The 26,949-nt window shown below is 42.9% G+C and overlaps 3 protein-coding genes and 1 long non-coding RNA gene across 8 annotated transcripts; 3 read left to right on the top strand and 1 right to left on the bottom strand.

Annotated features, from left to right (window-relative positions):
* The first annotated feature begins 3,983 nt into the window (after positions 1–3,983).
* On the top strand, positions 3,984–13,272 carry LOC109507452 (caytaxin-like). 2 transcript variants are annotated; one of them, XM_019856885.1, is made up of 14 exons: positions 3,984–4,263; positions 4,580–4,679; positions 6,198–6,305; positions 6,686–6,741; positions 6,809–7,018; positions 7,442–7,600; positions 8,081–8,183; positions 8,256–8,387; positions 8,480–8,566; positions 8,932–9,030; positions 9,153–9,179; positions 9,490–9,537; positions 9,848–9,896; positions 12,802–13,272. In XM_019856885.1, the coding sequence occupies exons 1-13, from the start codon at positions 4,215–4,217 to the stop codon at positions 9,885–9,887; spliced, it is 1,218 nt and encodes a 405-aa protein (XP_019712444.1). In that variant the 5' UTR covers positions 3,984–4,214; the 3' UTR covers positions 9,888–9,896; positions 12,802–13,272. The 2 variants fall into 2 exon arrangements, with proteins under 2 accessions (XP_019712444.1, XP_019712445.1); XM_019856886.1 differs by having other exon boundaries at positions 3,987–4,679; positions 6,202–6,305.
* On the bottom strand, positions 7,036–20,461 carry LOC109507454 (uncharacterized). Of its 2 annotated transcripts, none has more exons than XR_002166470.1 (4): positions 20,376–20,461; positions 20,113–20,202; positions 17,611–17,690; positions 7,036–7,216 (listed from the first exon to the last, which is right to left on the bottom strand). It is a non-coding gene; the product is annotated as an uncharacterized LOC109507454 (long non-coding RNA). The 2 variants fall into 2 exon arrangements; XR_002166471.1 differs by lacking the exon at positions 7,036–7,216 and adding an exon at positions 8,493–8,580.
* On the top strand, positions 13,714–18,359 carry LOC109507453 (nicotinamide riboside kinase 2-like). Of its 3 annotated transcripts, none has more exons than XM_019856889.1 (8): positions 13,714–14,522; positions 14,608–14,698; positions 15,814–15,862; positions 16,132–16,309; positions 16,392–16,463; positions 16,543–16,649; positions 17,906–17,991; positions 18,113–18,359. In XM_019856889.1, the coding sequence occupies exons 1-7, from the start codon at positions 14,497–14,499 to the stop codon at positions 17,989–17,991; spliced, it is 609 nt and encodes a 202-aa protein (XP_019712448.1). In that variant the 5' UTR covers positions 13,714–14,496; the 3' UTR covers positions 18,113–18,359. The 3 variants fall into 3 exon arrangements, with proteins under 3 accessions (XP_019712448.1, XP_019712446.1, XP_019712449.1); XM_019856887.1 differs by having other exon boundaries at positions 13,717–14,522; positions 18,110–18,359; XM_019856890.1 differs by lacking the exon at positions 15,814–15,862 and having other exon boundaries at positions 14,499–14,522; positions 18,110–18,359.
* Positions 20,462–21,756: 1,295 nt separating the features above from the next.
* On the top strand, positions 21,757–25,294 carry LOC109507291 (protein-lysine 6-oxidase-like). The gene is made up of 7 exons (XM_019856625.1): positions 21,757–23,052; positions 23,511–23,619; positions 23,751–23,888; positions 24,327–24,483; positions 24,848–24,943; positions 25,053–25,168; positions 25,244–25,294. The coding sequence occupies exons 1-7, from the start codon at positions 22,422–22,424 to the stop codon at positions 25,248–25,250; spliced, it is 1,254 nt and encodes a 417-aa protein (XP_019712184.1). The 5' UTR covers positions 21,757–22,421; the 3' UTR covers positions 25,251–25,294.
* Positions 25,295–26,949: the final 1,655 nt, after the last annotated feature.

Here is a 26,949-nt window from a genome sequence, read left to right as displayed (position 1 = left end):
CGATTGACAGCTGAGCATGTCGGCCTCACAATGCAGAGGTTCAGGTTCGATTCCGGCTGTGGCCTTTCTGTGTGGAGTTTGCATGTTCTCCCCGAGCCTGCGTGGGTTTTCTCCGGGTACTCCGGTTGCCTCCCACATTCCAAAAACATGCATGGCAGCCTGATTGGACACTCCAAATTGTCCCTAGGTGGGAGTGTGAGCGGGATTTTTTTTCGTCTGTGTGTGCCCTGCGATTGGCTGGCAACCAGTGCTGGGTGTACCCCGCCTACTGCCCAAAGACGGCTGGGAGAGGCTCCAAATGCCCGCGACCCTTGTGAGGATAAAGCGGATTAGAAAATAGAAAGAGAGATACCTGTGTCAAAACAGAGAGAGGGAGAGAACCTTACGAATGGCATCTCCATTCATTTTAATCGGACAAGATCATTTGAGGTCCGGGTGTTTTGAGCTGCAAGTCTGGTCTCATAAACCAAATTCAACTTGTATCTCAAGACGCCACTGTACTGTCGTCGAGAGCTGACTAGTCGTCCCAAAAGACTTGTACAACGCATGTCATCCAAAGAGGCTGTGCTTGTTGCTTTTGAGTTTGTTGTTGTTATTCGAAGGCTTGCTAACAAAATTAAACCCGTCTGTCAACATCGGGACTGGTTGCCAACAAGCCTGGCTTATTCCATTTAAAGCAGACCACTCACCTCAGTGTTACAACATGGCTTCTGTCACATGCATTTAGCATATGAATCCTCACGGCAAAAGGAATTCGAACGAATCACCAAAAGGGAAGAACAACGTTTCTAAAGTCACCAATGATTCCACAAAATACTGGAGACTTGTCATACAAATGTTTTTGTAAAGTTGTTCAAATGGGGAAAAAAAAAACAACATATTTCTAATAATACGGATGCCACATGCGTCACGATGAGGCAGTAGAAAGATGTGTCCCAGTCGCTCAGCAAATAAAAGAATATTCGATATTTACAAAAAAGTAGAACGGAACCTTTTTCAAAGTCAAATGGATGCCGCGTCGCTTTTTCGATCGGACGCGAACGTCCTCTTGTCACTGACACCTAGCGAGTCGCCGGCCAGCGAAATTGATTATCAAGTTATCACGTTAATATATTAAAGCTGTCCCTCTTTGCTTGTTTCCCCCACCATTATCCTAATTGAGTGCAAATTGGTTAAGCGGACGCAGTGTAGCTACCAAGCATCTTAGTTTTATCAGATGACACTTTAAGCCCGCCACATCCTATTAGCCACAAAGCGGCTAACGCTGCAGAGGCGCTGCGTCAGCTTGCCGGGGAACGAGCCACGAGGGAGGAAGAAAGGAAGCGAGGCAGGAAAAAGAAAGGGGGATGGGGGAGCAGGAGGACAAGGGAGGGGATGGAGGGGAGGCACTGCTGCCTTACCCCATGTGACCAGCTTGGAGACTAATTGCGGGCGGGCCGGGTGGGGGGGGGAAAGGCCAAACGTAATGTATGTATACAGTCCCCTCCAAAAGTATTGAAACGGCAAGTCGAAGTCCCTTTTTTTGGTATCATAAAGGCTTTCAGATGGATAGAAGTACGTCAGACTAAAGACGAGCTTTTAATTCGTGCTATTTCGATCGAGATGTGTTAACCGACTCAAGACAAAGCACCTTTTGCCTGAAGCCACTCGCTTTCCAAGTGAGCAAAAGTAATTGGAACCGATGCGTTGACCCTGGCGGCGTGTTTGTTGCCTTGTAGTCTTTGAACGACGGTCGTGGCGGCAGGCTTGATTGACGAAGATGGCTCGCCACTCACACTCCGCTAACGGCTACACTCACCGTGCGACAAGCGGGCCTCGGACGCTCCGTCAAATTATATCCACGAAAGCGGTCCATAATGCCCAAAAAAAAAAAAAAGTGGACACCTCAAGATCTGTAAGCTAGCAGATCACAGGGCCTCATGCCTCAAGTCAAAAGTGGGCAATTTAGTTCTTATCTTTAATTTGAACAAATTGAGTACTTTTCAGTTGTGCCCTTAATTCTAGTGAACATGTCCTTTCGCCTTATAATTTTGGAGAAAAAAAACGAAGATTTCATCCCTGACGCGGCACGTCGACGCCGCTTTTGGCTTTTGCTCATGAAACGCATTCGTGAACAGCAAACATTTTCCAAGTTGACGCAGCAGACCAGGTTGTTTGGCGAGCGTCGGAAGAAACCTTGGGAGCTTTTCTGCCCCTTCTTTATCTTTTAATCTTTTAGTTTGCCAAAATGGGCAAAGGGGTTAAAACCCTTCCTGCATTCATCCAGCTTAGGCGCCCTCAATGCACACAGGATTGTTTCCGCTCTTAAGACAAACCCTTCCACATTACGTCGACTGCTTGCTGTCCTCTTGATAGCTCACCAGTAGGCAGTAGCACCCGGGTCACTTCTCCCAACCAATCAGCAAATAAATGGAAATATATCTGTATATCGAAATAGATATCGAGATACATAGATATATATATGGCTATCCATCCATCTATCAAGTCGCTGTGTATGATCAAGCGCTAAATTGTGGCAGCGGTTGCCACGATTACAAGCCCAACAACTTGCTGGAACACAAGCGGTGGAGCAACACATGTATACAGACAACATAGCAATACTCGCAGGCAAACAATATATTCTCCTTTTGTGGACTTATAGTTTCAGTCAAACATTGAAACTTATAGTTTCAATGTTTGACTGTGCCATCATCAAAAGTATGACGGCATGAATGTATTATACTGCTGCATTGTGGCCCTGCCACAACGTCCATTGAATTATCTTAATGGACAAACTATTTAATTCTTCCAATTCTATTTTTTTATAAAGCACCTTTCAGAGGGCTATTTTGCCCTGGTTGCTTCTAAGCACTGACATCCATTCTTGCTTTGTGCAATGTCCACCTCATTTCTCAAAAATCATTGACATAAGTCAAGAAACAATCCAAATTCCAAGAGTTAATTTGATGTCTTATCAATCATTGAGTCATTATGAGGTGTGGAGCGTGTGACTTGGAGAAGTGCGCTCGTGCGTGCGTGCCCAGGGCGAGTTCATCTAATCGGGTGTGCTAATCCGTGCTTAATGCACATTTAGGTCATAGTTTGTCTTCACACTCCACTCCATTTTGGCGGAAATGTCGACAGCAGCTTTTTAACGGTATCTTTAAAAACTGATTTCATGGAGGCAGGATGGTGCACGGGAAAGGGAAATGTCCCGGCCTGCGGCTTTTGACAGTCAGCCTTTGGCAGCTTCACATCCAACGTACCGCCCTCTAGTGGCGACGTCAAAGTAGTGCCATCAATGCAAGCAACTGATAATCGACTGAGTGTGTTGAATTCCATTTTTATACTTTTTTTTTTTTTCATGGTACTGCAAGTTAGTACAGACATCATTCTTTGGGGATTAATATTAGTACAACAAATTAATTCACTTAATTCACAACACTTATTTGCATATTTTACAATTAGTTTTTAATATACAGTATATTTTTAATGCTTTAATTTTAAAAGATTGAACTAAAATGGATATTTTACAGTGTGTTGTGATATTTTTTTTTTTTATTTTGTTCTTTTTTGTAGCTCATTCTTTTTTATATAAAAATATATTGTGTTTAATTTTATTAATTTGGCCCATTGTAATTCATTTTTAATTTACCATTTTATATTTCCGGTTTACTATATCGATTTTAAAGTAGAATGTTTATATTGTTTTATTTTGTTAAATGTTGATATATTTTGAAGTTTGATTCATACTTTTTTATTGTCTTGTTTTAGTTGTTTCTAACTGTAATTGCATTATTTTGTTTCCGATATCAACTTTTTATGATGTGTATTTCTTTCATTGACATTTGTTTTTCCTTCATAATCTGTCGATTGCTCCGATTGGCTGGCAACCGGTTCAGGGTGTCCCCCGCCTACTACCCGAAGACCCCTGGGATAGGCTCCAGCACGCCCCGCGACTCTCGTGAGGATGAGTGGATTAGAAAATGGATGGACGAATGCATCTGTCATTTGTTTTCAATTCCTTATTCCTTAGCCCGAAGTAACCCAAGCATTGGGAAGCGCCAAGCCTTGAAAACAGCACGTTGTCTGTCCAAACAAAGGCCACACTAACTCACCGTCCTGAGAGCTTACTGCATTGCGATGAAAGAAATCGGGTGAGCGAGAGGAGGAATGTTGACGTGCGGCAGCAGGAAGAGAGAGAGAGAGATTAAAAGGGATGCTGAGAGAGGAGGATGCGGTTGCCTGGAAACAGCAGAGTGGAAAGCTCCACAGTGGCCACCCCGTGAGTGCATTTTAAAAATAAACACACCAGATGACAAATAGAAGGAACGTGACCAAGAAGAGGAGAAGAGAGAAACGTTCTATCCTGCAGGCGCTGAATTCGAAAGAGGAGGCTTCTTTGATTACATAACCGGCATATGGATGACATCATCATCACAGGATTAATGGAGGCGTGGCTTTAGCTGAGGGGACGGTCCGCAGAGGTGAAAAGCACAGAAGGATGATGTTTTTCTGCTCTTTTTTGGGGGGGTTCCAAAAAGCAGCAATGTCACTTGGGATGGATTTGACAACGCACTCTTCTTGTTCCTAAAAGGCTCGCTCGCTTCCGGAGGCTCTCTGCCGCCAGACGGGGGATGCTCGGCCGTCTCTAAAGGCACATCATTGTCATCGCATCACACAAGGCGCTCGTCTCTTATGTGAGTACACGCACGCAGCGGCTGGCCTGTGCGCAGATGACGTTTGTGGTGTTTGGAGAGCAGATTGTACACGTTTTCTGCGCTTTTGTCACCCGTGATTTTATTTTCGCCATGCAGTCTTATCTTACCCGAAGTCAGGTTAGATGCGGGTTACGCCCTGAGTCTTTGGTGAAGCCGCTGTACGTTTTTTGTCAACTTCAAAAGCCATTTTGTGTGTTTTCATCTGCATCTAAGAGGATTTTAAGCCTTCGGCGAACCTAGCGTGCATATTTTCGATCATCAACAATGAAATCTGAATCATATTTTCAGCATCAAGAGTAATCTGTGAAGGCAACATATATTTTCATAAACAGAGAATCTAAGACCCTGTTTTTATGCCCAGCACAAATGTAGTGCAAAGCACAGTTATCTGGGTGCATGGGTGGAGTTTTCTTTTGGTGTGGACGGGCACAGTTGGAAAGAGAGGTTTGCGCCGTTGTAGGAGTGAACACGGGGGTGGTGCTGGAGCCTATCCCAACCGTCTTCGGGCAGTGGGCGGGGGACACCCTGAACCGGTTGCCAGCCAATCGCAGGGCACACATTGACGAACGACCATCCGCACTGACACTCACACCTCCTGTGCATGTGTTTAGTTAAACGCTGAAGACTTCGATGGCCCGGACAAAAAAAAACAGAATAGTCACTTGCATCAATACTGTTACCTCATGTTGCGGATTGTTTTTCTTTTACTTTCATGGCTGTTTATTGAATGATCACATTCATTTCGATTTTTCTTTGAGCCGCTGAGAAGGCGTCATTCGGCATTTGCGCTCTTGTCGTCAACACTGCTGCTGCCGCAGGCCACGTTACTGATAAATATGTTTCATGACTTCTTTTCAGCTTTTAGCCCCCTGAGGCTCTTTGCAAGCTGCAAAATGCACTTCTCCACCCCCATTTTGAATCTGATCACACACACACAAGCGGCATTTTGTTGCCAGAAGGCCTTTTAGTCACACAGTTGCCGCCGTTGTTTTTTTTTAGTTCCCTTTCTGCGTGCATTTGGCACATCATTGCCAAACCAGTGAACAAATTGACTGCACAATGAATGAACTCTGCCCCTCACCCGCTTTTGTGCACATTATTGATACACGTGATATCCACCAATGCACGGATCGCCATTGTGTGACCATTATAGTTGAATATCAGACGAATATCGTCGACAAATAAATTTGAATGTCCACACATGCAAGACCAACCCTGCCGAATATCACAAGAATGTAGACAAACATCAAAAGGCAAAAATAAAATAGTCAAACATCAAAGTCAACAGTTCTATTTGAACTCATTCATTGTCAGCCCAGTTCAAATGGACCTTTGGCGTCCGTAGACGTCAATGGCAGTGATTCAGTTTGAGACTAATATTGCCTCCGACCAAAGAGAACGATTTTACAGTCTTATCGTCCAACCATTTTCGAAACCAAAGAAAATGAATATGACTCAATATTGATACGTGCCGTTTGGTGTATTTTTGAAATTCAGAAAGCTGATTCCCAACGAAGCTTCCTCCGCCATGGGGACAGCTGAGGCCACTTTACGCATGGACAGCATGGAGGTGAAGGACGAGTGGCAGGACGAGGACTTCCCCAGGTACCCGCTCGAATCTCCTTTTGGGGATACAAATGACCACGTTGGTTACTTGCGATACAAGTGACCCAAATCATGGGAAAAGGATATTTAACCCTTGAAGCAACTGATAGTTGGTGCACAACAAAGCGTTTGGACATCAAACAAAGAGTCCTCACAGTCGTATGTTCTTTATCATCTGCGAGGAGCTGATCCATGTGTACTGTACAGACATCCATGTTCAGTGAGTTTTATACCGCCGTAAAGGTGGGCAGCAACATAATGGCCATTCAACTTCATTGGACATCGTACAATATATTTTGTCCTGCACTCGATTGCTGCACTCGTCATTATGAGCGCAAGCGTAGCTAATGCTCTGTCCATGAATTTGGGTCTCTCCGTAGGCCTCTACCAGAAGATGGCGATTCCTCGTGCGGACTGATGGACAACAGGACCACCAGTATGTGAACCACTGACATGTTTTCGACACGTTTTGATGTCATGTAACCTTGAGCTTCCTGTCTTAGACCCCCCCAGTAGATTGAATGTGGGAGGGTCCGCCAGGGACCAGTCCAAGCGGCGCACACTGACCGCTCCCGACATGAACCTGTCGCTGGAACACAGCGAGGGCTCGCTGCTCTCCGACGACCTGGACATCAACGTGGATGACATGGAGACACCCGACGACACCGACTCGCTGGATTTTGCCAATAACGGCAATGAGCTGGAGTGGGAAGGTGAGTTCAGGAAAGTCCTCCACTTGGGGCAGGATCTCATCCCGCCCCGGAGAGGGCACTCCACCCTCTTCTGACTGAGGACCATGATCTCGGATTTGGAGGTGCTGCTTTTGACCCCAACCGCTTTACGCTCGGTTGCGAACCGCTCCAGTGAGAGTTCGAGATCGCGGCTTGTAGAAGCCAACGGTTCCACATCATCTGCAAAAAGTAGAAATGCAATACCGATGCCAAAAAAACTGGACCTCCTCAACGCCTCGGTGGCGCCTCGAAATTCTGTCCATAAAGGTTATGAACAGCATTGCTGACAATGTACAGATGATGTCATTGATCCCTATAAATTCAATCAAAGATAAATCCGGCGCATTCATAAAACGACACAAATGTCAGCCTTTCCGAAGCCCGTCACTTCCTGCTTCTATCCAGACGACACCCCAGTGGCCAGCGCCAAGTGCCTCCCGGGCGAAGGCGAGGAGGAGAGGGACTCGTCGGGTCGCCTGTGGAGAACAGTCATCATCGGCGACCAGGAGCAGCGTATCGACATGCAGGTCATCAGGCCGTACCTCAGGGTGGTCACGCACGGGGGTGAGTTGGCATTGGGTGGACGTCCACCACCGCAGCCACTATTGTCGCTTCTATTCTATGTGCCTGAAAATGTGGTGCGCCCCAGATATGAAAAAAGTTTGAAAATTGGCCATTTATTGAAGGTGCTCCTTATACTCCGAAGCGCCTCACAGTGCGGAAAATACGGTACTGTACGATGACATTTCTTCCAATGAGGATGCGATACTGCTCACTCCAATGGTGTTACATTATGATTCATTACACTCGTGCTACGTTACGATTAATTGCATGTGTGATGCAGGATTACCCAATTTACTCAAGTTATGAAGATTTGCGGTCTAGTTCAGTCAATGGCGCGAAATGATGTGATACACTCTACTCGACCGCAATACAATAAGGACACAATACGACTCCAGCAACATTTGCTTTAGAACGATATAATTCACTCAAATTGTAAAATGATACATGTATGTAATAATGATAATCCTTTTCACCATTCAGGCTATTATGGGGAAGGCCTGAATGCCATCATCGTGTTTGCAGCCTGCTACCTCCCAGACAGCAGCTGTGAGGACTACTCATACATCATGGAGAACCTCTTCTTGTACGTACTTCGAGAGGCATGCTCATGCTCGATTTCTGTACACTCGTTCGTGTTTGTGCGTGTGTGTTTTAGGTACGTGGTGAGCAGCCTGGAGCTACTCGTGGCTGACGACTACATGATCATCTACCTGAACGGAGCCACGCCACGTAGGAAGATGCCCGGCATTGGCTGGCTGAAGAGATGCTACCAAATGATTGACAGGAAGTAGGAGTCTTTGGATTAGGTGGTAATCAAATGGTGAAATGACATCAGGTTTTTTTTTTTTTTTTTACATTTTTTTTTAATTGTCATTGCAGATTGAGGAAGAATCTGAAGTGTCTCATCATTGTTCACCCGACATGGTTCATCCGGACCATCCTGGCCATCTCCAGACCTTTCATCAGGTCGGAGACATTTTCTAGTGAAAGGATAAGAATGTTTTTCTGTTATTGTGCTCATCATATACCGTAAAAGTATATTAACCGGTGATCTGGGAAGCCCTCATCATTATCTTTAAATTGAGGTATGTATGACTCAAAAAGATTTGTTCCAAATTGATTTTGAACTTATTGCCATACTACTCAACAGATCCAATTTGGAAATGTGAATTTTGATGCTTCTGAAGGAAAAAAAAAAAAAGAAAAAAGTCAATATTTGGAGAATAACGTGTGACAGAGTTCGAAAAAAAAAAATTAATCACTGTCCAAAAAAATAATAATAATTTGAATAATTGATTACATTTTTTGTGTACTTGATGTCCGTGTTGTAGTGTGAAGTTCCTGGATAAGATCCGCTACGTGCACACGCTGGACGAGCTGAGCGTGCTTATCCCCATGGAGCACGTGCAGGTTCCCGAGTGCGTGCTGCAGTGAGTAGCTTCCCATCCCATCCCATGCCATGCTATGCTACCACCGTGCTCCACATCAGTTCAAAAGCACAACAATAGCATCCCTCAATGCTGATCTGACCACGCCTATCTGTTCTTTTCAGGTACGATGACGAAAAGATAAAAGCCAGGTGAGCGTTGGTGCCATGATGCAGTCACCTGTAAAATTTCTCTTCTTTGTTTTCTGTTAAAAAAAAAAGAGGGGTGAACTCAAATTCGGAAATTCAAGAGAATATTTTTTTGCATTTTGCTGATGTGAGAATTGGCTTCCCCACATTGGCAACAAAGAAATAAGAGTCGACAAAACATGTCCCTGTCTTCAAGACATCAGTGATAATAGCATCATTTTTTTTTATGATAATTTTTTTTTAGTATTTATTCATTTATTCATTCATTTATTTTTGTGCTTCGCCTAATCATCAGTTGTTTGTTTGTGTGCAGACTGGAGCAAGACCGGCAGATTGCCAACTCGCCGCCGCCCAAAGAAAGGTGACCTCATTCTGCGCTGTAATGCCCACGCCCACTCACGCATTTCGACCTGTCAGTCAAACTGTGGTTACCAAGGAAACAAAACGAATTCTACTTCCATTATTTTCTACGGGAGCGATGGGAAATAATTACGTGAACTCCATTTCTGCTTCATTGACAGTTATTTTTAAGACGATTCAAATATGACCTAAAATCCATGGCCTCTCTACCTTGAGGGTTTTCTGCCGCTGACATTTTGACCCGGAAACGGATGATGAATAAGCATAGTGGTCCTACTGACTCCGATATCTTTTTGCCTCCCTCCTTCCAGGCCGAAGCCAATCATGGCCGAGATGGGCCGCGACGTCTGACATTCAAAGGTAAGCATTGGCGTGACGCAAAGCTGGTTTGTAATATCAGTGGGCTCTTCCCTCAGGGAACTCGCACCGCGGAAGCCATCGAGTCGGCCGTGCTTCTTAAACTTTTCACACCACGGACCGCCTCAAACAAAATATACATAACTGCAAAATTGATGCTAATTTTGTTAAACCATCTCTGGCATTTTGCATTGTGTGTTAGCATTTCGGATGATACACAACCTGTAATTCTCTTTGTTTGATGTTTAGTTTGACAGTAAATGATCACACTCAAGCCGAGGTAGCGCTCTTACTGGTATTTATTATTGCAAGCCACCGTCACATGTTGTACAATTTAAACTTTTGCACTACTTAAATACATAAAAGAAAAAAAAAACTAACATATACAAGTTTTTTTTACAACTTGAATCAACAAGAATAAATTCTCACACATTAAATATTTATGTATGCATTTTTCTTATACTTACAACTTATTATAACCTGTCTGGAATTTTTAAATTTAAAAAGGCTGTAGGATAGAAGCTCTATTCTAGTCTGCGCGATTGTACTTCAAGATCAAAATGCCATCCGTTTTATTTGTATTTTAATTCCGTGATCGACTTGCATACCACTAGGGAGAGCCTGCGTACCACTCGTGATACTGGAGCCCTTTATCACACTTTGCAAATCACTGCCATAAAGAGTGTCGGGTCGAGTCGGGTGGGGGTAGGAATGTCAGGAAAGGCGAGCTCTGGGCTCATTAGCCCTGAGATCCGATGTTACTGTAGCGGGTGAAATAGAGCAGCTGTGACGGGGAATGAACGGTGAGCTACGACACCAAGCTCCGCACTTTGACAAGTCACGCTAACGCTGAGCTCTTACTTGGAATGTCTCCGCCATTTGACTAGAGGATGATAAGCTAAGATAATAAACTAAGCGAAAAAAAAACTCAAGAATACTGCGACTTGACAGATGGTGTTATAGTGACATGGCGAAAGAAAATGTATTACATAATGTGTGTGACTTCACAAAACGATATGCACATCCCATCCCATATAGCGTGGAGCCCTCCTTGGAAAATAGAGACACTGAGAACTAGAGTGGGCCAACTCCGTTTTGGTCGTTTTTAATAAGTCAAGAAACCAACCGAAAAAAAAGGCCTGTCGATCAGATGGTCCAAAAAAATCTAAGTTCTTGCCATAATTGCAAACAGCACTTTTCTGGATTCAGCAGTGCAACACTGAATCAACTCCCATTTCCACCTGCAAAAAGAGGATCAGGGATTGCTTGGGTATTTAATCAAATGTAATTAAATATTGATCTGTTTGAAAGATGGTTGGACCTAGACCACTATTGCACCAAACATTTTTAAAAATCTTTTGTTTAAATTATTAAATTAGTCATTATTCATTCTTACTATTATTGAACACGTTTTAGTACAGTATTTGACTTATTTATTCAACAAAAAAAGCCAAATTCTGAGAAAAACACTCCTGTAAAATCATGTATCCAAAAGTCATAATTATTTCCATATCAGTCAACAAGATAAAAATCCCCCACATTCATTCCAGATATAAAAAAAAAAAATCAAATCAATCTCCTGCAAAATGACAAAAATGGAGTTCGACCACTCTCGTTCAAAGTGGCTGTGCTTCCACATGAATTGGTAGCCAAGTAGTAGCGATTGCTTTCATTACTTTTTCTTTGGCTTCAGGTATGCTCAGTCACATTCTGGCTGTGTGTGTGTGTGTGCGTGTGTGTGCGTGTGTGTGTGTGTGTCACACAATCCTCGCACCTCATATTCCCTGAGGACGCTAGCGTTACATAAAGCGCAGCTGCTAATCTCTTTAAGTTGTCCTGTACGCGCCGGATAGCTTCTATTTTTAACAGCGAGTCCCTGGGCCACCCCCAAGCCAGGCAAATTGATCTGCGTCGCATATGGTCTCGTGAAATCGGAGGAAATCTGCACCGCGCTCGTCCCGCCAGTCGATCGTGCTCCTTACGCCGGATCGCATAAGCCTTCAGCTGGTCTGGGAATGCTCGACAGGGTTCAAGCCCAGGAAGAAGCATTGACACACTTTCACTTATGAAGTCGTAGGCAACATTTCATCTCATCCAATCTCGGCGTCTGCTTTTGGGAATAGTCACTCAATGATTTCTTGAGGGAAGCGCGTTCTCTAGCTAGTACTTGTCAATGCAAGCGACAACTTCATAACTGTGGATGAACATTGAGGTAGCATATTCTAGTTTTAGGATTTTTTTTTAAATGATATAATTAAATGCAATGTCAAGATTGAAACTGTTTTTGCCCATTTTTGTTTTTTTAATGGCTTCCATTGAATTGTCACTGTGCTGCTCCTTCTGGTCTGTGCGCCATCATATCTTAATAGAAAGTAAATAGCTCCCTAAAGTTTTATGCTGTTAATAAACGTTTTTCATTTCTTCAAAATACCTGAAATGTTCAGCTTTCACTTCTCGGTGGTTTGATTTCAAACAGAAACAAAAGCACAGGGAGTTCAGAGGGTCGGCAGCATTTTATGAAAATGTAAATAAAGAAACAATTGCAGTGAAGTGAACTCAGTTTTAAATTGATCCCTTATCAGATGTCAGATGGAATGAAAAATAAAAAAAATCTCGGCCATCTGATAATGAGTCGATCCCGAGCAAATGATCAATCACCCCAAGAGGGATGTTGTTGGTGTTATCAGTGCATTTACAGACTCACACCACTAGGGGGCATATGCTCATGGTGTCAGACATACCTGTATAACCTGACACTGACTAAAAGTAAAAAGTGTTTTTTTTTTTTTTTTTTGTAATTCGGAAACAACATTCATTCATAGATGGGAATTGTGTGATGATATTTTAACCCAAGTTGTCGTCCTGCGGCGTAAAGGTGTAAAAACACTTTGTGTTTTTTGCCCCGCAGCTCTTTGGATGGTGAAGATCAGACGGCCTGACTGGATGCAAAATGTGCAAGAACATCATTTGTCATTCCCATCCCATCAAGAACGTGATGGACAAGCTTCACACAAGCTCGTACTGAAAAAGCTTTACTCTCTTCGTTTGCATGAAGGGAAAGTCTGTACGTATACATCTATTTATTATTATTATTTTTTTTAACGAAAAAAAACATGTCTTACCTATTTTGTTATTATGAACGCCATGTGGTTGATTCATGTGCAATGATGTCGTTTTGGGACCCACTGTGGACGATGCAGAGGTGGCAGCCTTGTAGATATCCGTTTTCTGTCATGACTGCATCATTTTTGCCGGATGAAAATGGTCAACGGAGATGATAAAAGTGTTACTTATAAAAATGTGACATGTTGTTTGTGATATTTAAAAAAAGGGAACTAGTGGAAGAATAAACAATCTTGTCTTGCTGCAGGTGAACATTTACTTCCTCAACACATCCTTGGCTGATGATCGCCTCCTTCCCAACACGCTTTTGACACTTCCTGGTCTTTCGCTTTTCACACTTCCTCGTTAAAAGTGATCAATCGTAGACATATTCCGGACCTTGGTTGTTATTAACGTGTCACCCAGACAGTCACGTGACAGAGAGACTCTTTCCGACACATTCCAACCTCATTGTTTCCAAATTGTTTATTGTCGCCGTTAGCACAACGTAGCCACATTTACATTCATTATTTATGCTTTTTGGGATGTTTTCTGACTAAGCAGCACAAGCCAGGTTGCGTAACTGGACTAAACCTTGGATGGAAGGGTACAAAAATATAAACAAACACTTTTGATTTTGCTCCATTTTTTTCATGAGCTGAACTCAAAAGATGTACGACTTTTTTTTTTTTTTCTAAAAGACCAATTTCTCTCATACGTACAGTACATCTAAATCTGAGTACGGTACATATTGTCGACGATACTGTCCATCCGTCTATGTATGTATGCCACTTCTATAGTTGCAATCACGTGCCCTGCAACAGTCGAAGCAAAGTTCAATGACTTGACAAATACACGTGAATGGGATAAGATATCCATATCATTTCTAGCCATAAACACAACAAACATGTGATGCATGCAGCTTATAACCCTCCTTGAGCTGCAGGAGATTTTTTTTTTTTTTTTTTTTTTTAACGACCCCTTCGAACACGGCATGACTCCCTCGACCTGCCAGTCACATGGCTTGCTGCCACAAAAGCCGGCCGGTTGCATCAGAAATATGTGTGATGCCGAGTGAGCTAAATTTAGCACCGCTGTGGTTTTTTTTTCCCCTTGAAAACTCCCAAACTCTTTCGATTGACTTGAAGCGTTTCCCTTTCGGACTACCTCCGAAAAATCTCGTCCATGCTGGCACCTCGGCATCAAAGCTTTGTTTTAAGAAGCTTCTGAGGTGTCACATTCCTGCACCCCCAGAGCAGGTGAAAACATTTTTGGGCCTGTATGCAAATGAGAGCCTTCCTCCTCCAGGAAAAGCGATCCGATTGGTGCTGCGGGCGGCTGGCGTCCTTTAAATAGCCCACATGGAGATTGCCTATCAATGAAGTAGTAAAAGAGGGGGAACGGCTGAGGTCCGAGAGGGGCGGAGAAGGCTTTGAGAGAGCTTTTGTGGAGCGGGGTTCCCCATCTTTTCATTACTGAATTCCAAACAAAGGCGACCAACATGAAATTCATCATTGGCATTGGAGGGTGAGTGTCCGTTTCTTTGATTCGTAGTTCTGGACATCACAGGTCAATTTCCTTTCTTTTTTTTTTTTTTTTGTCCCTTCCGCAGAGTGACCAACGGTGGCAAGACCACCCTGACTAACAGACTGCTCAGGACGTTGCCCAACTGCTGCGTGGTGCACCAGGATGACTTTTTCAAGGTAAGAGTCGATGGCGATGAAGGTACGCTACACTGATTGCACTTGAGGACGCAAGCCTAAAAATTCTGTCCTGTCATGGCAGTAGCCTAGTAACACAAGTGGCTGATTGTCTCCTGGACAGCCAATCATCAAGGACGGCGCGTCCCCTCTTAAAAGTCCAAAAGAAACGTTTTTGAGCCGCCATCGATCGGCAACCGCGAAGCTTTGTGTGCGCCGCAATTTGCTGAAATTCGGGGTCACGTGGACGGACAGACAATCACACTCGCCGACAGTAACAGAGCGGGACCTTCAGTGACCCACGATCTGAAAAATTGAATGAACAAACCCTCCCAAATGTTTTCAGCGTTTGCCCCTTTACTTTCAGTCGGTGGGATTTACTGAATGAACCCCCTGAATGTTTTCAGTCTATCCCCAGTTTTCGTTTCTGTTCCGCGAGATATCTGAAATCTGATACCGACACTTTGCTTTACCATTCTATGAGATACCAAGTTCTTAGGATCCCCCAAATTAACGAAAAACGGTTTAATCTGATGCTCCCCCCCGCCCCCCCCGTGCTGCGAGTTATCTAGTCCGTTTGACAGATTAACACTCCAAATTTTTTTTTTTTTTGCCTCATTCTTCTTTTGGTTGGAGGAACCTTCTAATTAAGACCTGAACGTTTTTGTGGCCATCCTATGAGATTTCATCCTCCAAATACGTGGTCTGTAGGATCTTGTGAACGGCGGCAAAATATTTGTGTCTCATCCCTCTGTTGCTTTACAAGTTTGTGAAATATCTATCTCATCCATAGGATCCACTAAATTAACCCTCAAAAACTTGTTCACGTCACCCTCCTTCTGCTATGAGATACCTAGTAAGCAGGATCTGATGGATGAAACCCCCAGCCCACCCCCAAATGTTATCGTCCTGTTCCTCTTGCGAATTTTAACAAGCATCCCAGCTCTGGAAAGTGACCATGATCCAGAATATATCACGTATGAATCCAACCAACCCCCCCCCCAAGATTGTGCACCGCTTTGAGTGGAGACGGGTCCTTGGCTTGCCCTGTCCAGGTGTGATCAGCTGCGGCGGGTTGCTAGGCTGCAGCAATGTTTTACTGGTGACTGTTATTTCAGAAACCCGATCAAATAGAAGTCGGGGAGGACGGCTTTAGACAGTGGGATGGTAAGAATGGATTTTCGCGTAGGAAAACCAAATGCAGTAATGTACTTTTTCTTTCCTCCACATTTCCCCTTTTTTTTTTTTTTTTTTTTTTTTGGTTTGGTAACTATCCAATCCTAAACCTAAAAATGATACATTCACACAGTATTCCATGTGAATGCCACAGACATTCACTAACAGTGACTAATGTGTGTTAACAGCACATTCATGTGACTCAATGTGCTGAAACTGGCTTTTGTTTCTCTGTATTTTTTTTTCCACCCCACCATCAGTCATCTCGGCTCTGGACATGGAGGCGATGGTCGGCACAGTGAAAGGCTGGCAGGAGAACCCGGTCAAGTTTGCCCGCTCCCATGGCGTCAGCCTGTCACCCGAAGCCGTGGAATTCGGCTCGGACCAAAAAGGGATCCATATTCTCATCGTGGAGGGCTTCCTCATCTACAACTACAAGTAGGTCACCCTCTTGATGACACGTCGCTGGGAACCTCCAGACGTCAAACGCTCAGGATCTCAGGATCTCGTCTCTCTGCAGGCCTCTCATCGACGTGTACGACAGGTGCTTCTACATTTCACTTCCTTATGAGGAGTGCAAGACGAGGAGAAGGTAGCGGGCTCCCTCGCCATCGTCGTAACAGTCACAGTTACGGCAGGCTTTTAATACGGTTCTGATTGTGTCTCCGCAGTACAAGAACATACACGGTCCCCGACCCTCCCGGTCTGTTCGACGGCCATGTCTGGCCCATGTATCTGAAGCACCGTAAACAAATGGAGAGCCAGTGTGACAGAATAGGTACATTAAGACAAACAATGGCGGGATATCAACCCTGCTTGGTATACTACATACTAAAAAAAAAAACAAAAAAAAAACACCACCACCGCCACAGGGCATTTTGTTAAACTAGCCGTCTAAAACTGGGCTAACCACTGCATAAGCAAAGACAAGGCTACTAGATTAGCCAGGTAGTAATGTACCTTGCTCCGAAAAAAGCTTGCCTGGTATGTTAGCTTAACGACTAAAACTAGCTGGACATGAAAAAGACAACTATTTTAGAATAAAAGTACATGTAAGCAACATAAGTAAAATATAGATACCTTAATCCTCCTGAAGCAAGGCTAGCTGTAAGGTTTAGCTAATTACTTAACAGGAAAGAATAGGCTGCTAAGTTAGCCTCCTAGCCAAACTATCTTGGGTAAGACAAGAGAACAGGGCTAAATGTATAATCTAAATGAACAAGCGATGTAAGTAAACTATTGGACAATATACCTAAACTAGTAAGCTAGCCTGGTTAGCTAGTAATTTTTTTTTTTTTAATAGCCTAAGCTTTGGAAATAAAACACATGCTCATTTACTATATTATTGGGCAAGCAACTCTATGTACTAAAGTTATCCTGGCTACAAGGATTTGCTACTTACTGGACAGAAAATACAATACAATAGAATACATCTTTATTTAGATAGCTCTTTCACAATGACTACAACAAAGTGCTTTTCATAAAACAACAATAATACAACAGAAAAATAATATAAATAAATTGACAATAATACAAATGAAATTGTAAATTTCCCCAGTGTGGGACAAATAAAGGATATGTTATCTTATCTTAAATTAACTATTCCAAGATATGTCTTGTTGGACTATATATAAGGATAAGTTGAACTACAAAGAACTCATGTAAAACCCCAAAATGTGTATTCAACCTGATTAATTATTTTAGTCTGCAAGTTGACAGGCAGAGTAAAATTGGCGAACCAAATCTATCCCCGGTCTGGTTTTGTAGTCCTTTGTTACCTGCCAGACTTCGTAGGGCTCCATCATTTGTGCTCCCGAGCCTATTAAGAAAAACAAACAGTGACATGAGCTGAGGGCTCAGCTTCCCAAAACAGCAGAGAAAGGACAATTTTCGACAATTTTATTGTTTGGTACGCAAGTGCCACCTGCTGCATCTGGTGGGGCAGTGCCTCTTTTGCCCCAAATGCAAGCGAGACTTGTTTGCAGCCTTTCCGACATTCTAAAAGCTGGCTAACCGTCGAATTTCCCCATTTAGAGTACCTCGATGGAATGATGTCAAAAGATGACATCTACTCTGTCGTGTTTGAGAGCATCCAGAACACCCTCCTCAACAACTCATAGGTACATTCATCATTATGATATTAGCGATTTTGGTGATTGTGATTTCTGCTCATTTTTTGACATTTGAATCATATTTATTCATTCTTCAGCACTGACATCTGATTTTGTCTCTCCACAGCAGGATGGTGGCCGGGAGGAACTTGTGTATAGATAATGTAAATAACAACGACCATTTTGATGACATATACGCCTTATAGAATGTGTAAATAGTGGTGCCAAGCCGCACACATCTGTCTTTTATATCACTCTGTCTGGAAAAGAAAAAGATAAGCCGCCCTGCTTCGGCACGGGTCGAATGAACATACATGTACATGTTGCTGTACACGTTTGTCAAACTGAAAACACATAAAGTCAACAAAGCACTCCAATCTGTTTCCTGTTGTCCTTTTCACTCAGTCACGCTCATTTCCGAGACGACAGATCAGATAAACTTACAAATCGTAAATGGTGATGATAGGCGATAAACTACTGCAGGAAAACAATTATTTTTTAACCCTGATGTTGAATTTTTTTTTTTTTAACACGACTGCTGCACTTTGACCGCATTGAACGCGCCCAATGCAATAAAACTACGACCAACATTTTCATTCACTAAAATTGCGAAAGGTAACTCTCTGGAAGTTAAATTTCCTCAAAGTGGACCTTGAATGCAACATAAACATGACATGTCTGTTTGTCAAACACAAACACACATAAACAAGTGTAAGTGGTGTTACTGTTTTTGGTGCCTCCATTTTACATAATAATCTATGATCATGATTAATAATCTGGAACAAATATTTTTTTCAAACATTTTTCCTGGCAGCATGAAAAAATATATTTGATCTGATTTATCATATATAATCACATTTTGAATTGTTGATATTATTATACTCATAAATTATTAATATAAAGTTATAATATACAAATTAAAAAATATACCTCGGAAATCACTTTTTTTTTCTTCCCCATCTTGAAAAACTCAGAAATCGACATACCAGTGTATTAAAATTGCTTGAATTATTGCCAACATTGAAGTGTGCTCAACCAGAAATGAGGTGGTGTTGAATACAATCCGCAGATGAACAAAATGTACGGGACGTCTATTCCTCAGCACATACAGTATGTAACCAAAACTTTTGAAGTGGGTCTTGTGATATGTTCGAGGGGGTGTGGGTGTTGGCATGCCAACTCTTGAGTAGATGGCAGCTGGCCTGACATTTTAAATTCAGGCCAAGTGCCTGAGGTGTCAGGAGGGAGGGAGTTATTTTAAAAACATGCCACTGAACCACAGGTCGGTTGCCGGGTTGAGGGGGAGCGAAGGGTGGTTAAGGTGACAACTCGACGTGCCCTCACGTCAGTCGTCCTGTAGCAGGCACCAAAAATACAGTCGGGCCCACCATACATGGTGGACGGGAGCGGCATCATTTGCGTCACAAAAAAGGGCAGACTGCAAGGATTTTGTGCTTTTTTTTCTACTTCTATCTCACATACATTTTCTGGAAAAAAAATCTAAATAAACACTCATGATTTATACAGAGTATAAAGTAGTATATTGTATTAGTGACAATATACGATAAGTCTTCTTTACTGTAGTTGTAATCAATTTTTGAGGAGAGATTTAAAGGAATTTTGCTTCAGGTAAAAGTCATCATCATACTTTAAAAAAGTGTAGATTTTTCCATAAAAAGCAGTATTTTTTTTTTATTTATTTTCTAGAGACAAAGTCAATTTTGAATTTTAAAGCAACAATTTTTTTTTGTTTTATTTTTGGATAAAATCTAAATCTTATGAGAAATTCAACCTTTTTTTAATTTTGAAAAGCCCCAGTGTTTGCTGTAAATGTTTTTTTCCGAATAAAAAGTAAGAATTGCTTAGTCGTATTTTTTCTATAATCAAATTGTCAATCTAATCATGAGCAAGTTATTTAAAACACAACAAAATCATTAGCACAAGATACAATATAATACAAAAAGTATGTGTGTATATATATATATATATATATATATATAAAATACTGTAATATACATTATCTATCGATCTATCTAGCGAGCTAGCTAGCTGTCTATCTGTCTTTGTGGCTGTCTGTCTGACTGTCTGTCTGTCTATCCCTGCATGAAAAGAAGGTTTTTAGCATCTCACCTGCAGTGTGTGGCTCTTATCATTAAGTTGTGTATTCCATACATCATCATCATCATCATCATCATCATGAAGCAAGGCCATGGAGGACACCTACAGATTATAACATATTCAAAGCATCAAGTATTCAAGTGTTTTATTTCCAAAGCAAAAAGTAAAGGTTAGTTTGCCACCTTTTCTTTGGGGGGGTGGTAAGATTTTGACTTGATTGCTTTATTTTCCACACACAATTAAGTCTCAATTCAGTGTCATATCATAATACTTACTGGCTATTATTTGTGCCTTTTACATGTCCTGCTCTGGGAAGTCTTGTGCCAAACCAGTGCCCAGGCTGCAGCGCTCTTATAAAGCAAGCGGGAATGCCACTGGGAGGGATGTGGAAAGCCGAGAATAGAATCGCACGCAAACTGGCCCTATTTGGATGGGCTGAGAGTTGCGCGGCATTGATGGCATGTGGCAAGAGGACGGCTCGCATGGGACACGGTGTGACAATGTCAACTCTGTGTGCTATGTTTCACGTCCTTACTTGCTATGGTGGTCTCGGTTAATATTTCGCAACCCTTTTTTTTTTTCCTCATCGGAAACTATGGTGAAAAATTGATCTGTTCCACATTAAAAGAAAAACGTCATGTGTATTTTAATGAGGAATAACACCTCTGCATAAGATTGTACTTAACATACAGTAATTATACAATTAGAAAGAAGGAAATAGTTTTTATCACACTGCATCAATGGAATGGCTATTGTGCTGGTCTTTCTGTTGTGCCCGTCTTGGCCACCCGGAGGCAGTAGAAGACATACAGACAGACATTATTCATCTCAACTCTCGAAGCTTATCACTACAGCACTAATATTAGTCGTTCCAATAAGAGGTGTGTTCTCTTGTATTGTCTGTCTCCATATTTTACTGCACCAATTTTGTGCACTCCATTGCTTGACAGCTTAAAGCACCGCAAACATAGATCCTAATTTGTGTGGTGGTAGTTGTATTGTAAATACACAACATGTAAAGTCATTGTTTTATGTTTACTTTGACTGTGTGTGTGTGTGTGTGTGTGTGTGTGTGTGTGTGTGTGTGTGTGTGTGTGTGTGTGTTTTTTTAAGTCACATTAATTTAGTTACAAAGCCCAATTTCAATGAAGCTGCGGGACGTTGCGTAAAAAGTGAATAAAAACAGAATACAACGATTTGCAAATGCTCTTCAACATACATACGATTGAACACGCTGCAAAGACAAAATATTGAAGTTTCAAACTGATGAGTATTGTTTATTTATGTGAGACACGGCATTGCCAAGATGTCCCTTGGAAGTGGATGATCATTGGTTGAACATTTTGGCAACACTGCCCTCGTGTGGTAGATATATTATAGTACTTTTTTTAAAACAGATTTTAATAGTTTTGTGTCCGGGAAAAAAATCGAAAATTTAAAATTGTATTACAGTACATTATATTATTCATTTATAATCACATCAAGTCTAAAATTTTACGCTTGCATTTAAAAATGTACTTCTATTTTTTTTAATCACGTTGCTCATTCTTAGAACTAAATCATGGAGTGGTTTTTAATGTTAATTTAAAGCTGTTTAAATAGAGTTGTGAGACAAAATTTTAAATTAATGTGTTTTTCAATTTCAGAAATCGTCATGGAACTCTGATTGGAAATATGTTATTTACTCTTTCAACATTTTGTTAAGTCTTTCTTACCTTTGCTTTTTTAACATTTGATATTTGATTGTGGAAAAAAATGTACGTGTATTCTTTCAGAATTTGCTTGAAAAAAATAATTTTGGAATACTTTCTCATATACGTGCCGACATGGCATCGAAACAGCCGCTAGGGGGATTGGTTTCTTTGATATGATATGATTTATTAACCCATGGATTTGTTCACTAGCCCCCACCCCTATTGATGTATTTGTTCATAGTGTCAAACTTCCATACGACTTCTCGTGGTCGAGACTAAGTAGCGTGTAGAAATGCCCCACGCACACACACCACCACTACCACCCACGGCCAGCTAATTTAACACCCATACGTCAAAGTTTACTCAACAAAGTGTCTCGCAAGTGAAGGGTTAATGTAGAAGGTTTGACCATAGTCGCTCAGTGGGCTGAATTCTGTAAATGACTTAAAGAAAAAAAAAGAGGAGGGTGGCGGGTGGGGGGGAGTAACGTGGGTACAGCCCACTTGAGTCCTGACAGAAGTGGACCTGCGAGGGGACGCGAGGCGTTTACACGCGTGGAATTTCTTAAATTGTTCACGGACACGAGTTTTTTTTTTTTTTTTTTTTTAGGCGTGTAGTTTGGTTACCATGGCAATTGCGTCTCTCGTCTTCTTCTGTCTCTCCCACGGACTATTCCAAGTCATCGGCGGACAAGAGCAGCACCCCGTGCCGGCGCACGCCGGCCCTTGGCGCCACCGCATCCAGTGGGAAAACAACGGCCAGATCCACAGCCTCATGAGCACCGGCTCCGAGTTCGAGTCCCCAGCGCACGTTTACGTCAGCCGCCGGGACCGAGCGACGGGATCCGAAGGCAGGGTGAGGATCCCACCCGGAGCGCATCAGGCGCGCACCGGACGACGCCGCGGCGGCGCCGTCGTCGTCGACGCCCCGGTGGACTTCGCTCGGGATTTCCTCGGGTGGGACGACGGTATCCCCGCGGACGCTTCGGTCCCGCGCGGCCGTGAAGGAATACCGTTACGCGCGCTCCCCGACGCCCGCTCTTCCTTCGGGTACTCGGCGGGAGACCCCGGCCCCCCAGCGCCGTACCACCCGCTGGAGGAGAACGCTTCCGACGAGGCGGAGGGCATGTTTAACGACGACTCGCTTCAGCCCCACGGCAATTCGGTGTTGTACAACATGTACCCCTCCAGAGGACGAGCGGGGGCCCACGGGCGAAGACCCCCAGACGCGGGATACGGGACGAGATACTTCCAAAACGGTAGTTGACTTTTGAGTGGTATTTTGTCATTTGGCAGTGTGGTGTGTCAAGATTAAGACCCGTTCCTAATATTTAGACCCGAGAGAAATCGCCACTTGCTGTACTATGAAAATGCTCCTTGGAGCTCAATTTTCAGAGGCTTTATGCCTCAGCAGGGTGGCCCGTGGCAAACAGGTCCAAGGTAAGAGGCTAGACAAAGTACACCTCAAAAGATCCCTCTGGTGTACAAATATTGGAATGTATTTTACCTTGCCCGTGCACGGGTCACCGAGGTCCCCTTATGGAGTCAGGCCAGGAAGGTGGGGCTGGAAGGCCAGCTTCTCTTTTTCAGTAGGTCAAATACATGCTCCATTTGGTTCCGGTCCGGTGATTCTCCCCCCCCCCCCCCTTTTTTGGCCCCCCCCCCCCCCCCCCCATGAAGTCCCGTGACATATTGATGTTGGACTCTGTTCTCCCAGGGCTTCCTGATCTGGTGCCAGACCCGTACGCCATCCAAGCAGGCGCTTACGTCCAGCGCATGCAGATGTTTGCGTTGCGCTGTGCGGCGGAGGAGGACTGCTTGGCCAGGTAGACACACACACACACACACACACACACACACACACACACACACACACACACACACACACACACACACACACACACACACACACACTGACACACTGGGTCAGTGAGTGAAGTGTAAATGTTCTGCCCAGTTCGGCCCACGGACCGTCGGTGAGCGACATCGACTTTCGGGTGCTCCTCCGTTTTCCACAAAAGGTGAAGAACCAGGGCACAGCCGACTTCCTTCCGTTGAAGCCCAGGCATCAGTGGGACTGGCACAGCTGTCACCAGTAAGTCCCTGCCTTCGAAGGAACCACCCTCCCATCCATCCCTCCAGCCACCCAATAAAAGAAACACGATACACTTTTTAAAAAATAAATAAAATAAAATACATGTACATTTTCAGAATATACAGAATAGATTGTTTTGAACATCCTTAGTCATTTTTGGAGTGTAATATTTTTATATATGTTTAAATAAAAAACTTAAAACATGTTGATTTTATATATTTAATGTATTGTATATATTATATAAAAAATTATATATTTTTAGCTCAAATTCAATAGGAATTCTAACATATATATGTGTGTGTGTGTGTGTGTGTGTGTGTAGAGAGAGAGAGAGAGACAGAATCGAATGGCCTTGCATATTGTACACTGGAGGTGAGTATAAAAAAAAAAAAAAATCAAAAAAAAAAACCCAACAGCATGTTTTTGATTTTTCAACAGACACTACCACAGCATGGAGGCCTTCAGCAACTACGACCTCCTGGACGCCGTCACCGGCCACAGAGTGGCCGAAGGACACAAGGCCAGCTTTTGCCTGGAGGACACGGCGTGCGACACGGGGTTCCGACGGCGCTACGCCTGCACGGCTCACACACAGGTGAGGCGACCTCTTGACGGGCCAAAAGCGTTTCCAGCTGTCGTACAAACTTAAAAAGAAGTTATGTGCCAAAAATGTCAAAAAAAAAAAAAAAGATTGGTGAACGCCGTGGTTATTTTGCGTGTGACTGGGAGGCAAGTCCCTTTACAAGACTAAATGCAGCCCTGTCAAATAAGATAAATCAAACGAGTTTTATAATATTTCGACTTTCGAGACTTTCGAAAGTCTCGAGGGACTTTGTAGACTCAGAGCATATGTCGTGAGATTTCATTAAATCTCACAAAGTCTCACGCGGCTCGTATGTGGCTTCTATAGTAAGACGGTTTGTCGTCTGCTGCTTTGTGATCAAACATTTGGTTTTTAGGGACTGAGCCCGGGCTGTCACGACCTCTACGCCGCCAACATCGACTGCCAGTGGATCGACATCACGGACGTCACGCCAGGAAATTACATCTTGAAGGTAAAAAAATAAAAAAAATAAAAAAATAAAATCAATCATGAAAAAAAGTACAATATGACCTGACTTCAATTAGATGCTCTTGTAAAGTCATTTTCAACAACGCTCTCAGGTCACCGTTAATCCCGACTTCCATGTACTGGAGTCGGACTTCACCAACAACGTCGTTCGATGCGACATCGCGTACACGGGGGTTTACGTTCAGACACGCAACTGCCAAGTAACAAGGTGCCGCAAGGCGATTCACTCATGTCCAACATGAACGCTGGTGCATGTGACTGATATTTATATTCTTATTTTCAGGGGGTGAAGATGCTTTGAATTTCAACACATACTCTTCAGATATGATTTTTTTAAAAAAATCTTGTACTTTGGGTCATTCCAGCTCAAGAGGTTCCATTTGATACAGTTCCTTTGTCATTAACATGTCATGGTCCTATATAATTTTTTTTTTTTTTTTTTTTACTGCTTGAATGATGTTTTCTGTGGCTCTGTTTCTTTCTGTCAAGGGATAATATTATAATGTTTTTTTTTTTTTTTGTGGAAGTAAATTGTGCAAGGGACTCGTGGTTCCATCAATTTGTCGATTAGCCCACGAGATGACTTTTTACCACTCAGCAACGGCGATTCGCGCTTGAAGTCGATTCATCGCCAATCACGTATTTTGGCACGAACCAAACGGACACCTTGCTGAAAAGCAAAAGGTGGCGGGTCTGCGCGACAAATTTGTAGCAGTGCTTCAAGGGTGGCGGCTACTTTAAAAAAAAAAAAAAAAAAAAGAGACTTGTGGCACGGCCACTTGCAAAATATGCAAGTCTATCCTGAAATATTAGGTGCTATGTACGCGCACCTGCAAATGCTTGAACATCCTTAACCCTCACGTCAGCCGTCAATGAGCAAATTCAACAAATTCCCTCCTTTAACAGGGAAAGAGACAATATACCATAGCCTCCGCTCCATCTATCGATGAAACAAGGACGAGCAGGAATACTTCACGATTGTGAAAATGAATTGTGAAGGCTTTCAGGCACCCTGTAACCTGATAACACCATGAGCTGTCCACTGTAGTAACCGCTGTCCCTGAAAGGGTTAAAATCCATGAATGCAAAACATTCCCTCCTCCTTGTGATTTTTTTTTTTCCAAAAATGATAGTGCAGTCTTTTTAAGTGGGAAGCGCCCCTGCACTTGTGCTGTGTGTATCAGAGTTGGATTTTGTGCGTTCCGACTCCCTGGCGGGGAGTGAAGATGTCTGAATGAGATTGGATGAGCGAGTGTCTGAATGTGAGCGGATGAGCGAAGCGAGGGGTGGGGGCGACCACATTCGGGGATGGCGGGCAGCATGTTTCCGATGGGGTTGCCAAAAATAAATAGAAATGAAGTCATCGATGAATCGATGTCGACTTAGCGTTGACGACAAAATCAGAGGTCATTCAACCCCAACAAGGAACTGTTTTTTTGCTGCCGATTTGATGGATTGGGGGATTTAAAAAAAAGTCAAAAATCCTTTGGAACATGAATCCAACATGCCACTACTAGTTTGTATGAAGACCATTAAGGGCCACACTGAAAAAGAAAACACAATTAAAAAAATACTGCTTTGACTAAAGTTGGAAATTTAAATTCAATTTATTTTTGATATTTTTTTTCAGGGCGGCCCTAAATACTCCTCCAAAATTCTGTGAGTAATTTACTGCGTTTGGGAGCCTGGTAGAACTTACAGACCTCCATGAACTGTTTGTGGAGGAGGAACATGAAGGGAGGATGTGCAATATCCCTTAAAGTTGTGAAAAACTGTTCATAATGCTTGAACATGCTGGTTTGTGTTATTGTATGGCAGATTTGATACAATAAAAATTGTATGAAGGAGTGAGGCGTTTTTTTTTTTTTTCTCAGATGTTTTGGTTAGCAACTGAGTTCAGCAGATAACAATAGCATCCACGAAGTAGTGAGGTCATTGTACCGCAGTCGCACCCCACAACACTCACGCACATGTGGATGTACATAACAT

The sequence above is a fragment of the Hippocampus comes genome, unplaced genomic scaffold (assembly GCF_001891065.2).
Source record: "Hippocampus comes isolate QL1 unplaced genomic scaffold, H_comes_QL1_v1.1 scaffold105, whole genome shotgun sequence".
NCBI lineage: Eukaryota > Metazoa > Chordata > Actinopteri > Syngnathiformes > Syngnathidae > Hippocampus > Hippocampus comes.
Note: the sequence above shows the minus strand (reverse complement) of the source record. Positions and strands in the feature narration are given on the sequence as shown.

Bases quoted from the DNA above. Each gene is read 5' to 3' on its own strand.
- LOC109507452 (XM_019856885.1), top strand. From the start codon at position 4,215: ATGCGGTTGCCTGGAAACAGCAGAGTGGAAAGCTCCACAGTGGCCACC. The intron at 6,742-6,808 runs GTATGTGAACCA...TTCCTGTCTTAG, and splicing joins GATGGACAACAGGACCACCA to ACCCCCCCAGTAGATTGAAT. The intron at 9,538-9,847 runs GTGACCTCATTC...CCCTCCTTCCAG, and splicing joins TCGCCGCCGCCCAAAGAAAG to GCCGAAGCCAATCATGGCCG.
- LOC109507453 (XM_019856889.1), top strand. From the start codon at position 14,497: ATGAAATTCATCATTGGCATTGGAGG. The intron at 16,310-16,391 runs GTAGGTCACCCT...GTCTCTCTGCAG, and splicing joins TTCCTCATCTACAACTACAA to GCCTCTCATCGACGTGTACG. The intron at 16,650-17,905 runs GTACATTAAGAC...TTCCCCATTTAG, and splicing joins GAGCCAGTGTGACAGAATAG to AGTACCTCGATGGAATGATG.
- LOC109507291 (XM_019856625.1), top strand. From the start codon at position 22,422: ATGGCAATTGCGTCTCTCGTCTTCTTCTGTCTCTCCCACGGACTATTC. The intron at 23,889-24,326 runs GTAAGTCCCTGC...ATTTTTCAACAG, and splicing joins GACTGGCACAGCTGTCACCA to ACACTACCACAGCATGGAGG. The intron at 24,484-24,847 runs GTGAGGCGACCT...TTTGGTTTTTAG, and splicing joins CCTGCACGGCTCACACACAG to GGACTGAGCCCGGGCTGTCA.